The 25,966-nt window shown below is 44.1% G+C and overlaps 2 protein-coding genes across 7 annotated transcripts in view; one reads left to right on the top strand and one right to left on the bottom strand.

The window, feature by feature from the left end:
- LOC111861443 overlaps positions 1-25,966 on the bottom strand; it is a 358,446-nt gene that overhangs the window by 273,211 nt on the left and 59,269 nt on the right. The gene's annotated exons all lie outside the window — the stretch shown is intronic.
- The window catches only part of LOC111861431 (mucin-22), a 176,883-nt gene that overhangs the window by 129,267 nt on the left and 21,650 nt on the right, over positions 1-25,966 (top strand). For all 3 annotated transcript variants that reach the window (XM_023845997.2, XM_023845990.2, XM_033750383.1), the window contains exons 3-5: positions 2,640-2,736; positions 3,985-4,164; positions 16,889-16,952. In XM_023845997.2, the coding sequence (XP_023701765.1) occupies positions 2,640-2,736; positions 3,985-4,164; positions 16,889-16,952 (341 nt within the window). The remainder of the gene's footprint in view (positions 1-2,639; positions 2,737-3,984; positions 4,165-16,888; positions 16,953-25,966) is intronic.

Raw genomic sequence — 25,966 nt, forward strand, 5'->3', positions numbered from 1 at the left:
ATAGACGGGTTTCGGACTGGATGATTGGATTTACTGCACCTCATACATCCACACAGTTCGAGACTACAGGCAGTTACAGCGCTATCGCAATTATGCACACTTTCCACTTCACCCTTGCACACTCACTATGGTTCTCAGCCTTTACTAGTCGTATCTTGGCAACGGATTTTTAGGTTCATGTAAGAGGCCTGTCCTAAATTGCTTCGCAGATTAGGCCGTTTCATCTTTCATATGTTCAAAAATATTGTCCTGAGCACCTCGTTTTAAAACAGTTGTAGGAAAATGGTTTTTAGCGTTTTGGAAACTAGACTTTATTGACAATGTTTCTGTTGCCGTTGCATCAGAGCCAGTGAACTACTGAGCAGTTGTGTCCCAACTGACCTCCTATGGGACAGGGCACTGAATAAGAGACGGGACATTTCCTGTTTTACGGCGCACCTGTCAGCGTTGTGGCTGGCTCCTTATTGCATTTTCTTCTTGAGGAGTGGCCAAGATATTCCTCGCTTTTTTAATGAACTCGAACGTTCATCATCATAGCTCTTCCCCAGGGATAAAGCGGCCGGGGCGTTAAGCACAGGAACAACTTTACGTTTAACGCTAGGCGTATTAGGTGAACGGTGACAGTTTGAAGCTCTTCCTTTTGTAAATTTCTCCATTTTTCGTTGTTTTTGTTTTTATTATGAACAAGTAATTCGTTTTTATTTGCGCTATTTGCAAATATAGTCGAATTATATTCGTCCCTCAGAATCAGAGGCCAAATTATACAGCCGTACAAAATAGATAAGATTGCAGTTTCATATTCATTCAAGAATTTTGGGCACGATACGGGAACATCGTCCTGAAGCGAATGTAAGCATTCCCAGAACTGTGTTTGCTCTCCAATTTGTCACCAAAGTCATGACTGTCTTATCTATTCTGAACCTCACTCTGCTTTCTGAGAGCTCGTTGGTTGCATAACCACGTGGTTAAAGCTTCCATACAAAGCACTCGCTTACGTCAACGCGAGACCGTAAAACACTTTATTGAAATGGCACTCGTGTATTGCTGTGCTGCATCCCTGGAAACAGTCAGGGGAAATCTGTTCCCTCATATTTATTGGCCGTAAATCTACGCCGTAAATATTTATATGTTCCAGACCACTGACCACTGGAGAAAACCCATCCATGGTAGTTCATATTCTATTTAACAACGATGTATTATTTATAGAAGTTACTTAGTCGTCCTTAAGCTTTTAACTGCGCTGTTTTAAAAACCGGGAAATGTTGACTCTGTAGCTTCGGATGAGACGTGAAGCACTTGAATGCTGAGCAGGAAATGGCTCAGAAAGAGACGCATGTGCCATGTTTGAAGGTCTAGAGAGACTGAAGGAGAAACATGAAATAGGCCTAATTCAGAACTATTGGTGCTACGGCCGAGATTCGAACCCGATATCCCCAGAAACAAGTCTAGAATGTTACCGCTACTTCCGACTGCCCGTTAGTGATAGAAATGAGCAACGTGAAAAGCATGAGCTAATGCTCATATCTTACGTGTCCCAATCTCAAAAACCAGTCAAGAAATTCCGACGCAGTTTGCCAAGGGGATATACACGTACACTGGAAGTTTCCCGCTGAACTGAAGTTAGTTCGCATGGGTTCAGAGCACTGTAAACTGCCTAGCCCGTATGCTCATAGGGAGCCTGGAGTAAGGGTTAATACATTCCGGACGTCTGTACTGGGTGTGAATAGGTTAACCACGCCCTCCGACCGCTTTCTCTTTCCTGACTCCATTGTAAAGAGAGACAGACGGCTGGACACATAATCAAATGCATGTCTCTGGCTGAAGCCGAATTCTAGATACCCCGTCCGTAGGCACAATTATTTATTATTATTATTATTATTATTATTAGTAGTAGTAGTAGTAGTAGTAGTAGTAGTAGTAGAAGTAGTAGTAGTAATAGGTCGTGGGTTCAAGTCCAGATGAGGTCATTGAGTTTTTTCAATTGACCTAATCCTTCCAGNCAAGCCAGAACGTCGTGGGTTGGAGTCCCGATGAGGTGGATTTTTTCAATTGACCTAATCCTTCCAGCAGCACTACTATAGTCCTGGGGTCGACCCAGCCTCTAACAGAAATGAGTACCAGGAATCTTCCTGGGGTGCAAAGAGTGGCCGGCAGCCATATGTGAGCCGACTGTTTAGAGAAAATGTGGGAGCCCCGACGTCTCATAACCCTATAGGCCTTCACAGCCTCTTACAAGGATAGCTTTACATTTTACCTTATTCTCCTTCAAACAACAGGCCTATGTTAATATTTTCCAGTCATTTCCAATATTATTATTATTTAAATCGACGGATTCTTTTGTATATTCTGTGATTTCCATTTCTGATGTCCTGTGCCCAGTTTTCGCTGTAGCTGTCTTTCGAGAACGCTCCAATTTTCTGCTTGGCAATCTCATTCCTGGCATCGCCTTAAGAAGCGCACTTTCACAGCCTGTGCTCAGTGTTCGAGTTCGTCTGCTTAACAGGGTAGATCGGCGGGTTCCCGTCTGTTTTCTCCTCTTCATACCCAGCGTTTCACGAATCCTTTCCTTCCAGTTCACCTCATATATAACAGTCCGACTCTACAAACCACAGCAGTTGATACAGCATCTTCTGTTGCAGTCTGCCGCAGCTGCATCGTGCGACACCTGGAGACCAGCAAGTTCTGTCCTATTTGTGATGTTCAGGTGCACAAGGCGAAGCCTCTGCACAGCATCCGGTAAGAAAACGAGGAAGTTTACACCAGTTTTATTTCTTTGTTGTCTTCTCTGTTTTGTTCTTTGCGTCCTTTGTGCCTTTCTTATCCCCCCTTCCTTTGTTTTCTTGTTTATATCTTTCTTATTTGCTTATTCCTTCTTGCGCTTCATCAATTCCACCTTTCTTTGCTCTTATGTCCCTTTGTTTCTTTGTTCCTCGTTTATTCTCTCGTTCCTTTTTAGTCCATTATTCTTTTTCTTCACTGTCTCTTGTTTTCTTTCTGTCTTACTCTTTACTTTGCTTCCCTTCTTTTATTCCTCTCGTCCCTCACTTCTTCCATTATTTCGAATATGTAATTTATACCTTGCGAGCACGGGTGTGTACCTATTTCATTTTGGTGATATTTTGGAAAATCAGTTAATCATAAATTTATGTTAATTATTCATTCATTCATCAGTAATCTGTCAGACGACAGGTCCACAGTCTCTTCCAAAACAGTTTCTCCACTTAATGCGATCTTCTGTTTTTGGAAAGAGACTATCCAGGAAAAGTGATAATGTGGTAGTTTTTCCATTTGCTTTCCACATCGCAGTACAACAGCCGTTCAAACCACTCTGGTCACGCCTGTTGCTATACGAACTTGAACCATCTCGAGCATCATTTGCTCTGTGCTTCAAGTCGCTGCTGATGACGCTGCTTCCGGCATCAGTTTTTGGTGTCTCTCTTCGTCTGATGCCTACCCTTTGACCTGTCCAGCAAGGGAGGCCCTGCCAGTAGCTACGCTACCGCTGGTATAGCTCTCAGGGTCCTTGGCATACTCAAACCCCCTCACCACGATAAGGTGGAGACACCACGCGACAAATAACTTCACGTGGATCTCGGATTTAGCGAATCTTTATTGGACACCCACGCTTACAATTATTACGACTTACAATATCACGTGACTCAATACTCAACTATCCTTGGCCGTGGCTGGATCCCAACCGTCTCTGGCGGCGGCTGTCCCAGGACTGTCTCGTTCTCGTCTCAATACTCAATATGTTAATTATAAAGAATTACAAATAAAACACACACGTTATCTCCTCCTTGTCCTTGTCCTTCGTTTCTACCGTAGCAAGTACTGAGTCCAGGTCCCGTTCCGTGGATAATTAAAGCAGGCTGATAGGATATCGTTGCTCCTTTAGTTATCTGTTCTTTATTTTGTAAGTAAGAAGGGAAGAAAGTGGTGTCCGTTACCCGCAATATTTCCCTGTGTGTGTGGCTGTCAAAGGTCGGACCGGACGCTGCAGACCCTGGCCTATAAGCTGGTGCCGGGCCTGTATCAGACTGAAATGCAGAGGAGACGGGAGTTCGGCGCGTGCGGCAGCAGCAGCAGCAGCGACCTGCTGGCGGACCCCAGCTTCTTGTCACCCGAGGACAGCATCAGCCTCTCCCTGGAGTACTACGACAGGTTAGTGGCTGGCTGCCTGACTGCTGACTGACATTAACAACTGCTAATAGAACCGGAAGGATCAGCGCTCTGTTTACTGTTTTATTATCAATCCAAATATAGGTGCAGTCCTGTAATTTCCGTCCACTTATCATCGCATATGACGTACCTGTTGATGCGTTACGAACTCCGCAGACCAGGATGAGAGAGTGATTACTAACTGTAATTTGGAGCCGGGGTAGCTCAGTCGGTATAGCGACGGGCTACAGGATGGAGTTTAATTCTCTGCAGGGTCAAAAGATTTTTGTATACTCCACAGCATCCAGACCGGCTCTGGGGCCCACCCAGGCTCCTATCTAATGGATACCGGGGGTAAAGCTGCCGGGGCGTGAAACTCACCACTCACCTCCATCTCGAGCCAAGATCAAGAATGGTGGAGCTATACCTCCACTCTCCTAGACATATTCACGGAATAGTGCTTAATTAATTACGTACTGACACTTTCTTTAACCTTTCAATTTGGAATTAGTGTGAAAGGTACTAATACAGGCCTGCTTTATTGTAACATAGCACTTCCCTCTAGGGACTGAGAAAGACCACGTATTAAACCGATATAGCTAGTTTTCGGAACTATACCATAACGTTTTGATGTGCCCAACATGCTACCCATCTCTTTCTCGATCTACCAAGTGACGTTTCTCTACCAGAATTTTGTAGGCCTGTGCGTTTCGCGTTACTGGCTCAGTCCATCATAAGTTCGTCCTGTACTTAAATAACCACGACGCCACGAAGATGTAGATTCAGCAGAGGAATACAAGTAGCCTTCTTACCATAGATAGTAGATCAGCCCATCTTACTCTCCTCCATATATAATAACCTACATTCTCCATTTACACCTGAGTCCAGATATTCTTCTGAGCACTTTGCTTTTAAACACTTGCATTTTACGTCCTTTCCTCAGAGTAAGGGGTTTTCAAGGCATACTGAATGCTGGAAAATAAAATAATTAACTCCATGAGGCTGAGGCCTTCTTGAGACGCCTCCAGTCGCTCAGCTACTGAAGAATTTCCCAGCATTTTATGGAACCTGAAATTCATTACCGTGTTCACAAGAGTCCGACACTGGTCCCTATCCTGACCCAGATCAAACCACTCTATGCCACCTCATTCAATTTCTCTAAGATCCATGTTAATATTATCCTCGCATCTATGTCTAGGTCTTCCTAGTGGTCCCTTTCCTTCTGGTTTTCCAACCAAAATCCTATATACATCCCTCCTATCCCCGCCCTGCGAATTTCATTCTGCTTGAAGTCATCATTCTAATTATATTTGGTGAAGGGTACAAGTTATGTAGTTCCTCGTTATGTAATTTTCTCCGACCCCCTTCCATCGGTCCAAATGTTCTCCGTAATCCCCTATTTCTCAGGTACCTTCAGTCAAGACCACGTTTCATTCCCATAGAAAACTGAAGGCAAAATTATATAAGTTGGAAGATATCGTAAGAGCATGACGGTTGGCCTTTCAGACTTCTGTACAGTCGTAACTTTGCTGGTGCACATTTTGTCAGCCACTGTACATCCGTAATAAGCGCGGCTGAACGAGAAATGGCGCGCACTGTCTCGCCTCGGAGACCCATATAGAGGGAGAACGAATGTTTTCCCGCGTTTACTTATGTTTCCCAGGGACTTGCTGATAGTCTGATCGTCGTCCAAGCTATCCTGCTGTTTATCATAATAACCTTGTTTTTTAATGACGGGGTTTTGAACTGCATTATGTGGACAGTTGGAATTTTCCTACACCTTTTCATAAGCACTCCCACATATTACAGACGGACTGGCATGGCCTCCCTATACAGTTTGACGTTTTCTTCGTTCATTGAACAAGGCTTAAATGTTGAAGTGAAGTTTGTCGTAAATGCAGTTGAAGGTAGGACTGTAAAATGAGTGTTACTTGAATTTGGCTAGCACTCTTTCGAATTTGGGTCCAAAAGTGACCATATTGGTGGAATTCTGGGCAGCGTTCTAAGATAAAGGACTGCTTCGAGGCAGCAATATTTTCCGTATTTATGATCCTAAAGACCGCCTCTGTGGTCTAGTTGTCAGAGTTCATGCCTATAGATCCAGAGGTCCGGGTTCGATTCCCGGCGCTACCTAATTTTCTGAAAAGTAGTGGGTCTGGAACTGGGTCCACTCAGCCTCGTAAGGATAAATGAGGAGCTATTGCAAGGAAATAGCGGCTCCGGTCTAGAAAACCGAAATTAACGGCCGTGGGGATCCGTTGCGCTGACCACGTAACACCCTCTATCCGCAAAATTTGGCACTAACTTCGCCGACAAGCGGTGGTCGCTCGGTCGGTATAGTTAGCTTGCGGACTACAGGCCACGGAGTTTTTTTTTATAACGTCGACTGACATGAAAAGATGATGTTTAAGAAGTGGTCGTAGTCACTGAGGAAGACCACTAAAATCCTCATTCGGAATACCTGATAAAGCGGTAGAGTCTACGGGGGGTACAGCAGGTTGACACTGCCTCACTTGCAGGCCGTATGAGATCACAGTCATCCTCACTAATTAGTGGTAACGATTTGACCTCCATGTTAGCTGGGGGGTCTGAGGAAAACCAGAAATTCATATGTCAGTTTAGCCAGTAACGAAACAGAGATTTGAACAGGGAACCGCCCGAATAGGTGCACCAACCTGCTAGATAGACGAGCAGGCTTCCCCAGTTCCGAGGTACGTGCGTATAAACGCGGGGCGCAAGAACGTACTTTGATGGGGGAATTCATAAATCCCACTCCGCCTGCATGAAGTACAGATGTACTGTCATGTTTAAAGCAAAAAGCTAGCTCTGGAGCCCTGCTCTCAGCTGCATTATTCGGGGGATGTTTTCCGTCATGCATGTACAATATATATATGAAGTTAACCCCTTATGCAAGCTGTCGCCATGGCAACAAACGTAGTTGGGAATAGGGTGGGGAGGGGAGCGCGATGAATAGAGAGAGAGAGGGACAGAGGAAACAAGTTTCCGAACAATGAGCAAAGGGGAAAATGAAAGAAAATAAACGAGACAGCAGAGAGCTCTAGATGGAAAGAAAAATGAATGACGCGTTTGTAATGAAATCTTCCTCACAATTGGTGGCCCGCGGGCCAATTCCGGCTTGGAGAATATGAATTGGTGAGCACGGTTGGACAAGAGCGAGTGCTTTCTAGTATCATTCAAATCAGAAGCACCTCCCATAGACCTGTCCAGGAATGCCATTGATTACGTTTACTGGTTTAAGTATATGTTCTTAGGGTCAGTTATCATCAAACAGTGCCGCTACAGGAGGCTGTGTTCCAAATTTCTAGGGTACAAGCGGTCAAGCCTGCGGTTTGCGGCCCGGGGAGGAGGGGAAACAAATGCTGGCTCCGTTCATTTTATGGTTCCGAATGATTAGGTCTTACAGATTTGATTATGCGAACACTAGACGCATTTGTAATGTCTCAACGTCCCACAAGTTTCTTCATCCCCAAAAGAAATGAATAGAAAATAATCCGAAATATTTAAGAAACAGATAAAGGTAAAACGTAAAGTTGTCCCTGTGCTTAAGTAATTAAGCACCATGCCACAAAGACATACACAGTGTGTCCAGGTTCTGTTAGGACTGTGTTCATTAAAAATACAAGACGTGAATTATTTTCAAAATTTCACTCTTTTTATTCAAAGTAATCTCCTTCTGAATCAATTGAAAAGTTTTCGAAAACAGTCACTGTACTCCTTTTGTGGAATCGCATTTAAAACTGCTGTACGTTCCCTTTGGGTGCCCTGGATGGTGTCGTGGCGGTCTCCTTTCATCTCCCAACTTAACTTTCGGGAACAATCAGAAATCTGCTGGAGCCAAGTCTGGCAAATACCGAGGAGGATGATTAAGGACTGTGATTCCTTTTCTGGCCAAAAAATCGCGCACGATCTTCGATTTGTCGGGTGGGGCATTGTCGTGGAGGAGCGACCAGGAACCTTGCTCTCGATATTCAGGTCGAATTCGAGGAATTCTCGCCCACAAACGATTCAGGACTCCGAGATAATAACCAGAATTCACTGTTTGACCTGCTGGCAGAAATTCCTTGCGAATGATTCCTTTGGAATCGAAGAAAACGGTTAGCAGTGTCTACTCGACTCTTTTACATGCGCAGTGTCTTTGGTTTCGGCTTCTTTGGGCTCAAGCACGCTGCACTCTGCTGCTTTGTGAAATTCTGTATCACTTTGGGCCGACCGTAACATGTCTTTGCAGTGTTCCACTCTGGCATGTTTTTCATCGCCTGACAGCGCGTGCGGTACAAATCACGCACAGACCTTCCGTTTGCCCAAATCCTCGGTCAGAATTTGATGCACAGTACTTTTTGGTATTCCCAAAAGCTCCTCGACGAGTCTTGCAGAAACACATCTGTCTGACCGCCGCTTGTTGATGAAGTTAGGGCCAACTTTAGCGGACGGAGGGTGTCGCGTGGTCAGCGCAGAGAATCCCCACGGCCTTAAAAGGAACTATGACTTAAAAATATTTACATATGTACGTATTTATGTACTATAATTCGGAGTTTTCACTAATTCAGACTACCCCTTTCCCTTATTAATCCGAAATGTTGACGTTTTCTGTACAAACTTGTCCACCTGTGCAGTTTTGTTATAAACAACCCCACTGAAGCATGCCATTCTCTGTGGCCCCACATCATTCGCTGCTGCTGTTTTCTGTGCACACCGTGACTCCGTGATCGAGTGATCTTGACACCCTAACTTGTTAACAAGCCAGCACGATTTGCTGCATTTTATAAAGGCTGTTAACTAACTTCATGAAGCCGAGTCCTTGAGAAACCGCAAGTTGTGCAACTATTCAAGAACTTCCGAATATTTTATGGAACCCGAATGTTCAGCACCGTGTTCACAAGAGCCTTCCACTGGTCCCTGTCTTGAGCCAGATCAATCCAGTCCATATCACCCCATCCTATATATCTGAGATCAATTTTAATATTATCTACCCACGTATGTCTTTGTCTTCCTAGTGTTCACTTTCGTTCTGGCTTTCCATCCTGTATGCTGGGTCCCTTGTCACCGCGGCATGGCGCGTCAACTTGTGGGTGGAAGCGACGGCCTCGATATATAAATCATAGCTGTGAATATAACGAGTAAGCAGTCGCGGACAGTTGACAAGGGTTTGTCTTCCGGCTTGAGGGTTTAGCGTGAGGCTAACAACTCCTCGCCGTAAAAAATAAACTTGTTACGAAGTGTCTGAAGGGGCCTCGGCGCTCGCTGTTGATGTGGTCTACGTATTTCAGGCTTCCAACGAAGAAGCGTGACTGTCTAACGATTGCGATAATTAATATATTAATATTTATTATGGAAATTGTCCATTGTGTGAGGTATATATCATGTAAGCTTACGAAGTTTCGGGCGAAGGCTCTACGGCTGTTTTCGGTGATGGATAATTATTATACGTAGAATTTCTTTTTACCTTCAACACACTTTCCTTGTTTTGTAACGAAAGACAGACTTTACCATGCCATAACCCCAGTACGTGTGCCTGCCCCCGCCCAATAACGTTCGAATTACACGACAGATTTTCAAGAAAGTTGGCAGTAACACCAAACCGCTAGACGCTATGAATGTTTTCAACCGCTACCGACAGAACGAGTAATCATACCAACACCACGGCCGTGCAGACCTGAAGTGGGAGCAACTGACACTTGGCCTTAGCCAAAATTACTCAAGTTTCGTATCAAGACAGACATTCAAAAATATTCAACTTTTATTGAGGTCATATTTTAGGAAAATTTAAAACACGAATATGGCGCCCTCACTAATTCTGCATTTAGCTTTCCGTTAATGGCCATAGCTAAACAGATTTGATGCTCGGCTTGTTAGAGTTTATAAGGAGCTAAATCATAAAACATAAACCGTGTGTGAAATGGCGGTTACTAAGATGGCGGAGGCGCGAAACTGTGAGGATGGTCTAATACGTGGTAAATTGAGCGTAACCGGAATCTGTACCCACGGAAATTGTGCACACAAAAATGGCTACCGGCAAATGACTTGTACAAATGTTAATTTTTATTGTTCCTCTGTAGTCTCACCATATAGGGCCACTTTCTACCGAAGCAACTAGTAGAATGTAGTTCGTATTAGGTTGTGAATTTGGTACGTTCGACATGCTGAGAGGTCAGCAAGTAGGTGCTAAACGGGTAGAAGCCTGTAAAAAATCAGATGGTTTTGTATGCATTTAAAACGTAATGTACCCTTCTGGTAAGTTCTGTGACATGGACAATTAATATTTTTCTCATATGTTACTGAATAGTAATTATGAATATGCAATACGTGATCATGGGAGTTGTCGAAACACGTTATATGCTGCCTAATACAGAGCATACCATGCGTATGTGGGTTTAATATGACCTGACAAACATTCCGACTAATGGAATTATATAGAGGACCGCCCCTGTGGTCTAGTGGTCAGAGTTCCTGCTTACAGATCCAGAGGCCCAGGTTTCGATTCCCGGCGCTACCAGATTTTCTGAGTAGTAGTGGGTCTGGAACGGGGTCCACTCAGCCTCGTGAGGATAATTGAGGAGATATTTCAAGGAAATAGCGGCTCCGGTCTAGAAAACAAATTAACGGCCGTGGGGATGTGTTGCGCTGACCACGCGACACCCTCTATCCGCTAAAGTTGGCACTAACTTCGCCGACAAACGGCGGTCGCTCGGTCGGTATAGTTCGTTGCGGACTAAAACCATGGATTTTGTTTGGAATTATATAGAGCTTCTGATTAGGTATCAGATCTTAACAGGAGAGATTGGAGTGACTGGGGCTTGTGATGAGAATGGGCCACACAAGGGTGGCCAAGAAAATTTTACGAAGTAAGTCAGTAGGTAGAATAGAAGTGGGAAGGGTCATATTGTGGTGACCGGAAGATATGGACGGTGATTTACGAGCTCTGAAAGTGAAGAGGTTGGAGGCCTAGGTTTCTTATGGGACCTTAAGTTTCGAAGATTAAGTAGGTAACAAAGATTTGAGTTTTAAAAGTTCGTGGCAGTAGTAACTGCATAAAGCGGGACCCTTCCTGTGAGAATACACATTGTGAAGTCAGGCTCCAGATATGCTGTAGGAATGGCTTGTTCATGCCGTATAGGGAACCTTTGCAGAGATGTTCCAGAGTACTGTACATATGCAGCAACAAGTTAGGAAATGTACGCATATTGTAACAATTATGGCTCTTTCGTTCCATTTTATTTAATTATCTTGAAAGGAGGATTATATTTGAGCAATCAACGGTTGTATCGGAGCGTTGAATTAGGCATTTATTTGAATTATCAGTACAGCTGAACAATATATGTATACAGTACATGCAGACCTGTGGAGTCGGAAGAGCTCAGTCTGTATAGCAACGGTCTATAGGCTGGACGTCCAGGGTTCGATTCCCGGCAAGGGCAACATTCTTCTATTCTCCACAGCGACCAGGCCGTCTGTGGGGCCCACCCAGTCCATCCATTGGATACCGTGGGCTCTTTCCCCGGGAATAAAGCGGCCAGGGCGTAAAGCTGACCACTCACCTCCATCTGGTACCGAGGTAAGAAATTATGGAGCTATACCTCCACTCCCCATGCGTCTTAATGACATAGTTCTTAGTTAATTAAGTACGGGGACAACTTTGCCTTTACCTTTACATGCATATCTGTAAATTTGTGTGCGAGAAGCGTCGTTTAATTATTATTGTCAACAAGAGACTTTTTTTTAATTCGCTTAGTGGGGGGTGGAGTCCAGCTGGGTCCACTCGGCACGGCGGCCACTGATTGGCCTATTGTAGCCTGCCCCGGGTGATTATGATGAAGGAGAATTTGGTGGAATGAAGATTGGCAAGGGAAACCGAAGTACTCGGAGAAAATATGCCCCAACGCCACTTTGTCCACCACAAATCCCACTTGACCAGACCCGGGATCGAACCTGGGCCACCGCGGTGGGAAGCGAGCGACTAACCGCTTGAGCTATGGCGCGGCCCAACAAGAAACTTAGTTAATCTTCGCCTGTTTTCGGAAGACCACTGTTGATTGTTCATTGTTTCCATAGCCTAAGAGTCCTGGGGCATACACTGTCTCTTCTTTTTTAATATCTAGAAATCTATAAGACTTAATAGGAAATGCATACCTGTTGGACATGGGATGTGTACTTTAATGTATAAGGGGTGGGTTTTCTTTGCCCTTGCACCCCCGACCACTGCGATCTATTGTGGCTTGGGATGTGTACTTCATTTGTGTGAGTTTTGTTTGAAACATTATCCACCTTGACACACAGTTGTATGCAAATTTTAGTAGTTTCCAATATCAAATGTTCGTTAAAATAGACCATACTGTTGCAATATCTGGCAGATTAGTTCAGCACTCTTGTTGGGGTTTTGTAACAACTGTAGGCTTGCATTAGAAGTCATCATCATCAATAATCTGTCAAGACGACAGGTCCACAGTCTCTTCCAAAACAGTTCCTCCATTTAATGCGATCTAGAGCTTTCGCCTTCAAATGACAGTATCCTCTTCTGTCCCCAAGGTCATCCAGCATCTTCTTACGTCTTCTTCCTCGTCTTCTTGTCACTTCTATCCGCCCCTCTATCTTTCCTTCGATAACTTCTTTTAGAAGGCAGTTTCTACGTAAAACATGACCAATCCAATTAGCCTTCCGTTTTCTTATTTCGTGTAGGATATTCCTCTGCTCACTGACTCTAATTAACACTTCTTCATTTCTCACATAATCGGTCCAACTGATCTTCTCCATTCTTCTCCAACACCACATTTCGAAACTTTCCAGATGTTTCTGATCTACTGCCCTAAGTGTCCATGTTTCAGCCCCATACAGAGCTATGCTCCAAATGTAGCATTTCACTAGTTTCTTCCTCAAATTTAAGTCCAATTTGCTGGTAAAAAGATTCTTCTTCTTGCTAAATGCAGCTTTTGCCATGGCAATCCTGGATTTAATTTCACAAGTACACCTTCCATCATCTGTTAACAAGCTACCCAAATATTTAAAACATTTCACATTCTCCAGTTGTTTTTGGTCTATCCTTATCGTGACTGGGGTTGGTTGTCTCGAAATTTTCATTAATTTTGTTTTTTCCACATTCATTTCCATGCCATAGCACCTTCCAATTTCAATTAGTCTGTCAATCATGCCCTGTAGCACAGTTTCTTCCTTAGCCATTAACACAAGGTCATCTGCATATTTCACAGTTTGAATAATTTGCATTAGAAGTGCCGCATCACAAACAGCCCTAACTTTAATTGAGGACACATCGCAGACGAGAGATCTGAAGCCCTTAAGTGGGTGAAGTTGACATCCAGAGGTAGGTTAGAATTCCGCTTCATGTCCCATCACCCGACACACAATTACATTCTGTCATTGCTAAAGCTTAGGCCTAGCTGTACACGTATTCTTCTTAAAACTTTTGCAGCGAATAAACATTAATAAGCGATTTTCGAGACAGGCAGCAAAAATGAAGTAGTTATTTGCGTAGTGTGAGGACAGCGCTTGACAAGAGGGAGGAACCATTCGATCAATAAGGGGTTGGGGGGAACTTACAAAATTTTCTCCGTGCAAAATCAACTTTCGAGACTATGGACCGTAATACCATGATGCAGTAGTTTTTCCTGAGTGCAGCCATGTCCAACATATGTTGCCTAAATGCGATATGCAACCCCCACACTGTGGGTTAAGGAATGTGGGCAAGCAGATAACACTATGGTAAGTGTTAATACTGGCCAGAACAGTCCGTAAGGTATGCAGCTGCTGGACGTTGGTGGTCCTGGTCGTGAAGAAGGAATGGTGGTGACTAGTGACAAGATCTGCCGGTCACAGTAGCGGCGCGGTCTAAGGCATGAACTCTCTTCGCTCGCTCGAACGCTGGGTTCGTGGGTTCGAATCCCACTCAAGGCGTTTATTCTGTGTTTATGTTGTTCTGTGTGTAGGTAGCGGCCCTGCAACGGCCTGATCCCCCGTCCAAGGGCTCCTATCGAGTGTGTAGGATTAAGAAACAGGAAAAGCGGCCAAGGTCCAACAGAGTACTGTAGAGCCATGGAGGGAGAGAGAGAGAGAAAGAGAACGAAATCTCTGACTACAAACTGAATGCGGACAGTTTCCCCCACGTTACCTACATACCAGTGGCAGGGGCTGATTCCACTTTTGCTACCATCCACCTTTGGGATACAGTCAGACTGTAGTGACACATTTCGAGAATAATTTTATTCTGAGTGTGACGCTAACCGACCGACTCTGTGGTCTAGTGGTCAGAGTTCCTACGTACGGATCCAGAGGTCCCGGGTTAGATTCCTGTCATTACCAGATTTTCTGAGAAGTAGTGGGTCTGGAACGGGGTCCACTCAGCCTCGTGAGGATAATTAAGGATATATTTGAAGGAAATAGCGACTCCGGTCTAGAAAACTGAGATTAACGGCCGTGGGAATCCGTTGCGTTGACCACATGACACCCTCTATCCGCAAAAGTTGGCACTAACTTTGCCGACAAGTGGCAGTCGCTCGGTCGGTATAGTTCGCTTGCGGACTACAGGCCATGGAGTTTGATTTGTTTGTGTGACGCTGGCCATCTCCATAGTACAGTGGATGTCAGAGGACGTAGCTTCCCTCCACAAACCCAATGCACTTCCACCGAGCGCTCTTTATTACGGGCACAACTATAACTCTTACTGTACTCTTTACTTTATACATAGTGCCGGGATACCTCAGTCGGTACAGGTGGGGTTACGGGCTTCACATTCTGGGCTCGATTCCCTGCAGGTGCATGAGATTTGTCTCTTCTCCACAGCGTCCAGAGTGGCTGTAGGGCCCACCTAGCCTTTTGTACAGTGAGCACCGGAACCCTTTCCTTGAGATTAAAGCAGCTGGGGCGTGGTGCTGACCACTTGCCTCCATCTAATGTCGAAACCAATAATTCTGGAGCTATACCTCCACTTTCTTATACGTCTTCATGGCGTTGGTACTTAATTAATTAAGCACTGGGACGACTTTAGCTTTTTTACATTCATACATAGGCCTAATGCACAGCGTTAGGAACTACGCTGATTCCCAATAGCGTTTCGAACGTTCAGTCAATGAATTTTCGCCCCAGCCTTTAAAGAAATCGCCTCTCCCCGTTCTTCATGCGTAATACATTTTCAGCCACCAACTTGTAAGAAGCAGACACCGAGCAACTCGCTTCTCTTTGTCTTTCCAATTATGTGTTATTTCTTCTTCATACTCTGCGTTTGTTTTAATTATTCCTTTGCCCCCCTCCTCCATTCGTGTAAGTCCGTGGCAAACTGATCATTATAAGACCTCTGCTGTATAAAGTAGCGCGAGTAGACTATGTAACAGCGCTCCTAGGCGCAGTCATTGAAGCCTGTAGCCGTGTCGCGACGTAGCGATGCGTACAGCAGTGCGCGTGTGAACATCTGCCACCTGTTACTACGACACAGCCCTTCTTTGTGCTGTGTGCGTACTGTTTGCACTTTTATATACTCGGCGCAAGTTATCTTAAGGTTCCAAAAGTTCCCTTCTTCTCTTATCGTGCTCCACCAGTTTCGGACACCATCTGACTAGTGTAGGCACTAGCTGGCAGATCCCGTATGAACAATATGGCGGAGAAAACGTCCACGTCTTGTAAGTGCACTGCGAACTTGTGAGGTGGAAGCATCAGTAGCGCCATTCAACTTAGAGCTTGTTTGAGACTATTTGTGTAAGCGATGATTTGATACGTGAGATGTACGCTAAGTGATAATGCCTTTAATATCAGTGTTACTGAAATCTGAAAGTTCCAGTTCCTGCAAGTCCTAAAATGTACGACGCCAACTGCTAGAGTTTTTAATTAAGCGCAGCCTGTTTATTTTTAAACTTTATAGACTGCATCCTGTTATGTATATAATATTTGATTTTTATTTGTATTATAACCTTCAACACAGCACAGCGAGTGGTATGGAAATGTCTTCAGTGGAGACAGTGGATGTTAATGTACATTTTACTTATTTGTTACAAATGTAGCTATGCTCCATGTTTCGACAATTTGGTCATCATCAGGCCTTAAATGAACATATCTCAAGCAATTAAACGCATTGGCTACAACACGGATCAGTATATGTTGGCAGATTGCTGTGCTGTAGCAAATATACCTTGGGAATATATTCACAATATTTAAAAAGGTAAAAAAATGATAAAAATTGAATACAAAGTTAAATGATATATAATATAAATGGCATAAAAACATAACCGTAAAAATTGATATTTACAATTTCAAGCTAGAAGTTGTGTTGGGTCGCGTGCAAACTTCAGCAGACATGTGTTGGCATGCTGAAGGGGGTTGTTGCATTATGTCCCTCCATCTTGTCGTGTAGTTTATAAGTACAGTTTTGTGGGATGCGGTCTGCTGCTTATTTCTTGCATTTCTCTTGGATATCCAAGTTGTGTGTTTTAGAGCGGATCTGAGCGTAGCCAAACACCCAGTTTCTCGTAGATTGGGGCCCTTGTGAACCATAGTTTCATTAACAGCACGTTAAATCTGAAAATACGGACCCCTACACCCGCGTATGTTATTAGCTGTAATAAATCTTTTGTTATCTAAGGTATTGGAACTAAACATGAAATATTCTTGAGTGGTGACATCAAGTGCCAGTAGTTTTCCTATTAACACAATATTCTGTAGACCTGTATGTTTCTTGTTTCTCAAGGTTTTCTTCTTATTTTTTTTTCAGTGATAAGGACGAGGAGGAGGAAGGAGAGAACAGAACAGAAAATGAAATCGAAAAGAATAAGCAGGTAGGTTGTTCGACAAGCTGTGCTTCTTGTGTTTGATGCATGAAATAAGCCAGAGATGTTCCTGTGTTTCTCTTTTGATTCTTCATAATACGACTCAAAATAGTTTTATCTAAAATTTAAAACGTCTCCTTAAAAATAAATTTAAGACAAAATCGCTTTCAGTCTTGTTAAGAAAAACGAGATGGGGCGTAGTTGACTGAGGAACTATGCTAGAAGCCGGAAGGTCGCGGGTTCGATTCCCGATGAGGTCATTCGATTTTTCAGTTGACCTAATCCTTCCAACCGCACTATGGCCCAGTGGTCGACTCAGCCTCTAATAGAAATGAGTACCAAGAATCTTTCTAGGAGGTAAAGGGCGGCCGACGCGTGAGGCTCACAATCTCACCGCCATCTGTAAGCCGATTGTCTAAGAGAAAATGTGAGAGCCTCGACTTCTCACAATCCTATGGGCCTCCACGGCCTGTTATACTAGCTTTACCTTAAAAAGAAATGTTTATTTAAAATAGCAATGCGATTGTTTTGATTCAACAGTGTCTATTAAAACGGAAACAGCGGCATTTGAATGTATGCGGTTGGTGGATTTAAGCATGTAAATTTCTAGTGCCCAGTGGATGAAAACGACAGAAGAACAGCTGAACTTACATACACGTAGGCCTATATGACTGTACGTTTTGAGGTTTCACAGCGTTGATTGTTTAGAGTGTGCTCTTATGGGTTGTCACACTAGTTCTATAGGAAGATACAGATATGATGATGAATATGCTGCATCCATCTTCAGGGTAAAAGTGTGTAGAATGAGGAATCGGTTCAGTTATATAGGCGGACGAGTCAGATCCGCGAGTGGGTTAAATTTCGAATCAATTTCTAACTTTGCACACTTCAAACTCTGTAGATGGAGAGATAATTTTCTCCGAAACGTCGGTATAGAAGAGCGCACGGTATAATAACATAGAAGACCACAGTCTGTAAGTACGACGATGAAGACGCCCAGAACACAAGACGTATCGGCATGTACGATAGAGGCCCAAAGTAAAGGAAAGTTTGGCCACACTCAGAAGATGGCAAATCTATACAGTAAGATGGTGCTCTCCCCTCATTTGCACCTTTTTGGCTTCCACTGTTTTTGAGCTGCTATAAAATCGTGGTTCTTTCATCGATTGAATATATCCCCCTCCCCCAGAGAGCACATCAACCTCCCTTTACCCCCTAGGAAAATTCCTGGTACTCACTTCTATTAGAGGCTGATTCGATCCCAGGGACATAGTGCGGCTGCAAGGATTAGGTAAATTGGAAAAAAAAAATCCACCTCTTCGGGATTCGAACCCGCGACCTTCCTGCTTGTAGCATAGTGCCTAAACCAACTTCGCTACCGTGTATCCCCTCAGTATGGTGGTAGGAGAGTTAACGGACGGTCGGTGTATCAGTTCGAATTTGAGTGTGGACTTTTAATTACCTCAAATTGTTTCTGTTTGATTATAATCAATTTGTCCCTTTCGGGCTAATGAACTTAATGAGACACAGCAATTTGTATGGGCGAGCCAATCAGATTTTCCACTTACGTGAGGCTTAGGTCAAGTATTACATTTAGTTGTAAGACACGGGGCTTCCTGGATAAATTTGAAGTAGGAAGTCGCGGCACACGGGAGGCATTCTTTTCGAAATTATAAACTTTACAAATTTATGAATTTAACAACCGGAGGTGTCAGCCGGCAGTTGAGGTCTGCTACACCGAAATTGGAGAAGTGAGATTGTTATGTCTCGAACCAGCGAGTTAAGAGTCTGAAAGGGGACGGCCGTGTCATAGCTAAGGATACTCGCTGGCTTCCCACCGCGGCAGCCAGGGTTCGAGCCCGGGGTCTAGTCATGTAGGATTTGTGGTGAACAAAGTGGCGCAGAGGCAGGTTTTCTCTGAATACTTCGGTTTCCCTGCCAATCTTCATTCCACCTAATTCTGCATCATCATAATCACCCGGGACAGGCTACAATAGGCCCATCAGTGGTCGCCGTGCCGAGTGGACCCAGTTGGACTCAATCCCCCACTAAGCGAATTAAAAAATTAACTTCGCCGACAAGCGGCGGTCGCTCGGTCGATATAGTTCGCTTGCGAACTGAAACCACGGAGGTTTATTTTGTTCATTTTGTGAGTGGAGCAGCGTGAGGAAGCAACTCCTGGTTACTGTGTGTTACAAGAATCACGTGTCTGCCTTACCTGAGCTGAGCCGCACCAAACTCCACCTATGGAGTGGGACCAATCCAAATCTCTGTAAGACGCCCCATACCCTGGAATCCCATTAGCGCCCAATCGTACTTTAGCAGTTACAGTACATAGCCCGAAACCATTCCATAACTCCAGCCCGTCGTTAGCCCAATACCGGCCTGATAAAGTTCTGAAGTAAGCTACTCCTGAAGCCTGCGTTAAGGACGGTTACAGGGGAGAGATTCGAAGGAATGTTGATGATGATCATCATCATCATCATTCTGGGGCATTATCTACAGTAACATGTTGAGGTGTCGATCCCTGTATCCGATTGGCACTGAAGAAATTGCACCCTTTGAACTCAGCGTCAGTCGTGCAGAGAAGGGAGCCCGACATAGCGTTACAAAGCGAGATGTGGTTAACTGCTGCGTGATTCCCGTATATTCTTGCTTACTTGCGCACAGATGGAGTAGCATAAAGACCCTTCGGTGAAACAGTGTCCAGAAGTAGGTAAAAGTAAAGTTGTCCCTGTACGTAACTAAGTAAGCACTACGCCATGAAGGCGTATAGGGGAGTAGATGTATAGACCCAGGTTTTCTTCACCTCGGCACTAGTTGGAGGTTAGTGGTCAGCTTCAAGGCCCGGACCGCTTTACCATCAGGGAAGGAGCCCCCGGTACCTGTTGGATAGGAGGTTGGTTGAACACAGAGCCGATCTGGACATGGAGAAGTGAAAATTCTTGATCCAACTAGCATTCGAACTCCGACCCCTCGGTCGTCAGCCAGTAGCTAGGCGCTATACCAACTACGCTATCCCGGCTCACTCCGGAAGTGGGTAGTCTGTTGGTCAAGCTAGAGGTAAAATAGGATTGTGAGACGTGGGCAAGAGGTAGCAGACCAAAGTAGAATAGTGGTAGTTGCAGAACTGAGAACTTCTAGCCTAAGATCCTAGATCAGTGAAGTGCAACCCGCGACCCGCAAGTGAATTCCGGTCAAGAAACACTAAAAGTATTTATCCCCCGAATTGATTGAAAGTTATATCTACACGATATTCAAACTGAAAACCATTCATTTTAAATTATAAAATTATTGTACATATTTCAGCAGACATTTTGTTGCCAGATGTTTCTGTTACTCAGCTCAGGTTGGCCTGTAGAACCGTTTTAAACACTTTCGTCAATAGCCCTTCGTGATCTGCGGTCTTTCATCTGTTAGAATTGTGTTCTGCTTTGCTAGCGTGACGTGCTACAAACATTATTCTGTAGACATGTTGGCTTTGAGAATTCATTCGTTCTCGAAATGTGATGATGTTGATTTAAGAGCAGGTTTACATCTCTGACTGATGTTTGACAGACCAGGTGAAACAAGGTCCCGATGCTGTACCCCTTTGCAGCCCAAAGAAATATGTCAACTTTTTCTTGGCTTCTGACTTTGACATCCGCGCTTTCTTGGAGCCAAGCAAGCCTGAAGATTTCCACTGCATGATCTGCCGCTCTGTCCCGAAGTCAAGTTGAAGAACCCACATTTTCGGTCCAGTGATGACTGTGCTCAGCCATTCATCATTATCTTTACTTCGTTGCAGAAGATCAGTCCATTCTTCCCCCCTCCGTTACAGCTGGTCGCTGGCGAGCTTTTTGGACACCATTTTCCCCGCAGATCTTCGTCCACCTATTTTCCGTCAAAATCAATCGTACATTCTCTCTGCTGATGTTCAGTTCTTCTGCCATTGTCAGTAGGGAGTCTGTCACGCACACCAGAACGCTCACCTTTTCTCAGAGATTATCCTTGTCAAGAACACATGGCTTTGAGTGGCCAAAACGGTTTTCCGAAAAAAGGGACCAAGTTAAGTTTGACAGAGGTAGCCTATTCTCCGTGCGCTTTCTTTGACTTTTCAAAGATTTCGATGTGATTCTTTTTTGATTCTGTATTCCGTGTATTTATCACCCCTTTTCCGTGGCGAGCTATGCAAACGCTGCTTCAGTTGCACCACAACAGCTCTGTATTCGCTTGACTTGTAGCCACTAGGGTAGAAAAGGAGGTGGAATTTTGTCCCGTGCATGTGCGTGGTCTATCACAATTTTTATTCATTATTTTCTTGTTATCTCCCTCCGAACTAACCCGGTCTCAAGTGATTAAGTAGCTGTGTAAATCTGACAGGGTTTGTCTGGTGATTGAGACTCTCTCTTTCAAAGGGGCCCAAGTGAGTAGGTGTCTTCCTTTCTCAACTGAGGACGGAAACAGATCTGGTTTGCGAAACCTCGTATTTTCTATTTTCTAGAACACCGAACGGTGGAAAAAAAATTAAAAAAAAACAGTAATTTTGTGTATACTATTAAGACATAATAAATGTATATAATTAGAATGATCAAGTCAAGGAGAATGAGGTGGGCAGGGCATTTAGCACGAATAGGGGAGAAGAGGAATGCGTATAGGATATTGGTGGGAAAGTCAGAAGGAAAGAGACCACTGGGAAGACGTAGACATAGGTGGGTGGACAATATTAAAATGTATCTTAGAGAGATAGGATGGGATGGAATGGATTCGATTGGTCTGGCTCAGGATAGGGACCAGTGGAGGGTTCTTGTGAACACGGTAATGAACCTTCGGGTTCCATAAAATCCTGGGAAATTCTTGAGTAGCTGCAGAATTGGCGGCTCCTCAAGAAGAGCTCAGTTCCATGAGTAAGTAAGTACCTCGGCCGCGCCATAACTCAAGCGGTTAGTCGCTGGCTTCCCATCGCGGCGGCCCGGGTTCGATCCCTGGGTCTCTTCAAGTGGGATTTGTGGTGGACAAAGTGGCGCTGGGGCAGGTTTCCTCCGAGTACTTCGGTTTCCCCTACCAATCTTTATTCCACCAATTGCTCCACAATCACCCTCACCTATCATCTGAGGCTGATACAATAGGCCAGAAGTAGCCGCAGTACAAGGGACTTAAGTAAGTACCTCCATATTTCTTCGTGTAGAGGTTCTTAATTAAGCACATGGACTACTGTTGCGTCCGATTTCTCATTTCCCGCCGATTTGACAACAGGCCTGGAACCAATGTATTGCCAACTTGCTTCGTATTGCTAGTGTAGGACAGTTCCCAGTCCATTGTCTCATCCACGAAGTACATGGATTTGAAATTTACAGTGCTGAAGTCACGTCCTGCCTCTCTCAACTGTATCCTCACGTCACGTTGTCACAAAATGAGGCATAGTAACATTGTTCTGTCATGAGAATGCAGCTGGCATTAGACCAAGTATTCGGAGAATTGCTGTAAGAAAGCAGAAGCATTTCGCTGAGTAATTCTCAGTATTCTGTTTTACTTCTAGTTGCATTTCTCTTTTGTCTGTCCTATGATACCGTTCCTCCCCTTCTTTTGTTTTATAATTCTTCATGCCTGCTTGCAAGTAGGCTGGTGTTCGGGCGGAATCCGTTTCGAAATTCGGCGTGAGGCTTCCCCGGACGGCATAGTAGTCCATGCATGGAAACCGACAACGACCACTTTCAGATTATATTCACAGTTCATAATAATCTTCCAGTCTCATTCATCACTGTAATCCCCTAATTTGAATTCACGTCGTTAAATGCTCTAAAAATATATGTTCATTTCTCTGCAACTCTAACTTTAATTTGTGATGTACTGGGGCTGATTTTCTTTGAGTACTTTGGTTTTCCCTGCCAATTCTCAGTTCACCAACCGTTCAACATTCGTTAATAATCCTATCACATATGCTATATAGTCTGATTATTGTCAGCTCGATAGATAACCTCAAAGAGACAGCATTTAGCAAGTTAAAACGCTGTAGTCACCAATCCGTCTTCCATCAAACCGTACGATCAGAAGACAACTAACTTCATGGGACTGAGCCCTTCTTGAGAAGCCGCCAGTTGTGCAGCTATTCAAGATCATCCCACCGTTTGATGGGACCCAAAGGTTCATTACCGTGTTCACAAGAGCCCTCCACTGGTCCCTATCCTGAGCCATATCAATCCAGTCCATACTATCCCATCCTATCTCTCTAAGTTCCAGTTTAATATTATTCACTCATCTACGTCTTGGTCTTCCTAGTGGTCTCTTTCCTTCTGGCTTTCCCACCAATATCCTAGATGCATTCCTCTTCACCCCCATTCGTGCTACGTGCCCTGTCCATCTCGTCCTATTTGCCCTGACAGTTCTAATTATACTTGGAGAAGAGTGTAAGCTATGAAGCTCCTCATTACGCAGTTTTCTCCAACCTCGCGTCACTCCATCTCTCTAAGGTCCAAATATTCTCCTCAACACCCTGTTCCCAAACACCCTCAGTCTGTGTTCCTTCCCTAATGTCAGATATCAAGTTTCACACCTACACAGAACCACAGGCAAAATTATAGTTTTGTATATTCTAATATTTATGTTTTTGACAGCAGAGAAGAAGACAAAAGGTTCTGGACTGAACGGTAGCAAGCATTACCCGAGTTCAATTTCCTCTTAATTTCCTCCTCAATCGGGTTTTGATTTATTACTGTCGTTGCCAAATATTTTAACTGTGCCACATTTTCAGAACAGTTGTCATGATTTTGCCCTGCATTTCGGTGACGAAACCGCAACATATATTTCGTTTTCTCAGCGTTCACTACTAAACCAACCTCCTTACTAGCATCAGTTAAAGTTTCTGTGTTTTTCTTTGTGGTATCTGTGTTATCACGCAGTAGGTTCACATGATCAACATAGACCAGCAGCTGATGTGTGCCATTTAATTTCAGTCCCACCTGCTTTCCCTGGACTTTCCTAATTGCATATTCTAAGGCAAAGTTGAAAAGCAGTGGCGATAAAGCATCTCCTTGTTTTAAACCATTAGAACTTGCCGAGCGATTTTAATTTTCCTTCACATCTTCACACCTATACATCCGTATCGACAAGGTGCCTGAGAATACTGCCGTACATTTCATGTTCGTTTCTTTTTCTTTCCTTTTATTTTAGGACGCATCCAAAAGCTAGAATATGCACTGACGAATGGCAAGATGTTTAATGAATGATAAGTTGTAACAGATGTGAAAGGAAACGGTCGTGGCCTAATAGAGATACAAAAGAACAGGGGAAAAAAAAGAACAGACTCCGTGGCTTGTAGTCCGCAAGCTAACTATACCCACCGAGCGACCGCCGCTTGTCGGCGAAGTTAGTGCCAACTTTATAGGATAGGGGTTGTCGCGTGGTCAGCGCAACGAATCCCCACAGGCGTTAATCTCTAGAAGACTGCAGCCACTACTTTTCCATTCAGGTAGATCCTCAGTTATCCTCACGAGGCTGAGTGGACCCCGCTCCAGACCCATTACTTCACAGAAAATCTGGTATCGCCGGGAATCTAACCCGGGACGTCTGGATCTGAAGCCACTAACTCCGACCACTAGACTACAGAGGCGGTGGTAATAAAGATACTATTTGTCTGGTGTGACTGAATAAAACCACAAAAAACCTCTAGCCTCCTGTATTCTGACCGAGATTCGAACCGACCACCTTCCCAGTACAATTCTAGCTTCTGACCGCTACACTAACATACCTGAATGCATCAGAGTAACGAGTCTTTCGTATCTAACCAACTAACTGAAACACTACTCATACGTCGTAGCATAGACTAAGAGGAGGCCACAGATGTGTTCAGTTGATGGAAATATGTACTTGTCAGTATGGAATTCCAAAGCTTCATTACCGGTATCACAGAAGACCATAATTTGAATTTATTTGGAGCTGCAGTGAGATGCAGTGTGAGCCACACTCGAGCCATCAAGTCGGACGCTCAGGCCGATCCATAACAGCGTATACGCTGTGTAGAAACCCCACTGTTCTCCACAGCATGTTTATGTAAATATTATTCTTTTAAGTACGCGTAGGTATTTTTCAATTAATCTGTTCCCATGAAACTGTTCAATCAAAACGTAAGCATGTCATGATTAAATTGCTTGACAATAAGGAATTATCTGTCTGTAGCTCTACAGCCATTGTGGATCTTGGCCGTAGTCCGTAGGACTCCTTGGACAGGGGATCAGCCCGTCGCAAGGCCGCTACCTACACACAGAACACCACAACTACAGAATAAACGTACATAAGACACTCATGCCTCGGGTGGGATTCGAACCAACGATCCCAGTGCTCGGGCTGGCGAAGACGGTTCATGCCTTAGATCGCGCGGCCGCTGTGACCGGCTTAATAAAGAATTACACTCCGTGCTAAACCGTTCTTTCCCTTCTTGTCCTCTTATAGTGCCCACAGAACGTGAGGAAACTCAGAAGCTTGTCTCTGCCTCAAAGTGTAACTATTCTGCTTTATGTAATTATGATTTCATTCTTAATTGTATAGTATTACATAAACAGAGTGTCCCAGGAGTTTGGTGCCATACTTCAGGAGCGTACTGAGGGTTCCCTATAGAATAACTTTGAAATAGGAACCCATGACCGCAAACGTAAAATGCTGCTAGGGCGGCATTTAAAATCATTTTGTCTCCCCAAATAATAAGTATTACCTGATGATGGCCCATGTGTGGCAGAAACATTTAGCAATGACATGAAGTGCACACAGTTAATGACAGTTGAAATATTTAACAAACACGTTTTAGTGAATTAAATATACGTATTTTAGTGTCTTTTAAGAAAGGATTGGCTTTGTTGCATTACGGACGGAATACTACACAATTAAAATGGTGCCCCAATGCAACAGGATGCTGAAATATAATATTACGATTTCAGTTGTTAAGATTAAACCTAGACAGCGTCGGATGGTAGAATCATTAGCGAATATTGAATTGAAGAGAATGTAGAAGGAAGCGGTCCTAGCCGAATTTGAGACAGTAACCTAGCAAT

Source organism: Cryptotermes secundus, unplaced genomic scaffold (genome assembly GCF_002891405.2).
Source record: "Cryptotermes secundus unplaced genomic scaffold, Csec_1.0 scaffold126, whole genome shotgun sequence".
NCBI lineage: Eukaryota > Metazoa > Arthropoda > Insecta > Blattodea > Kalotermitidae > Cryptotermes > Cryptotermes secundus.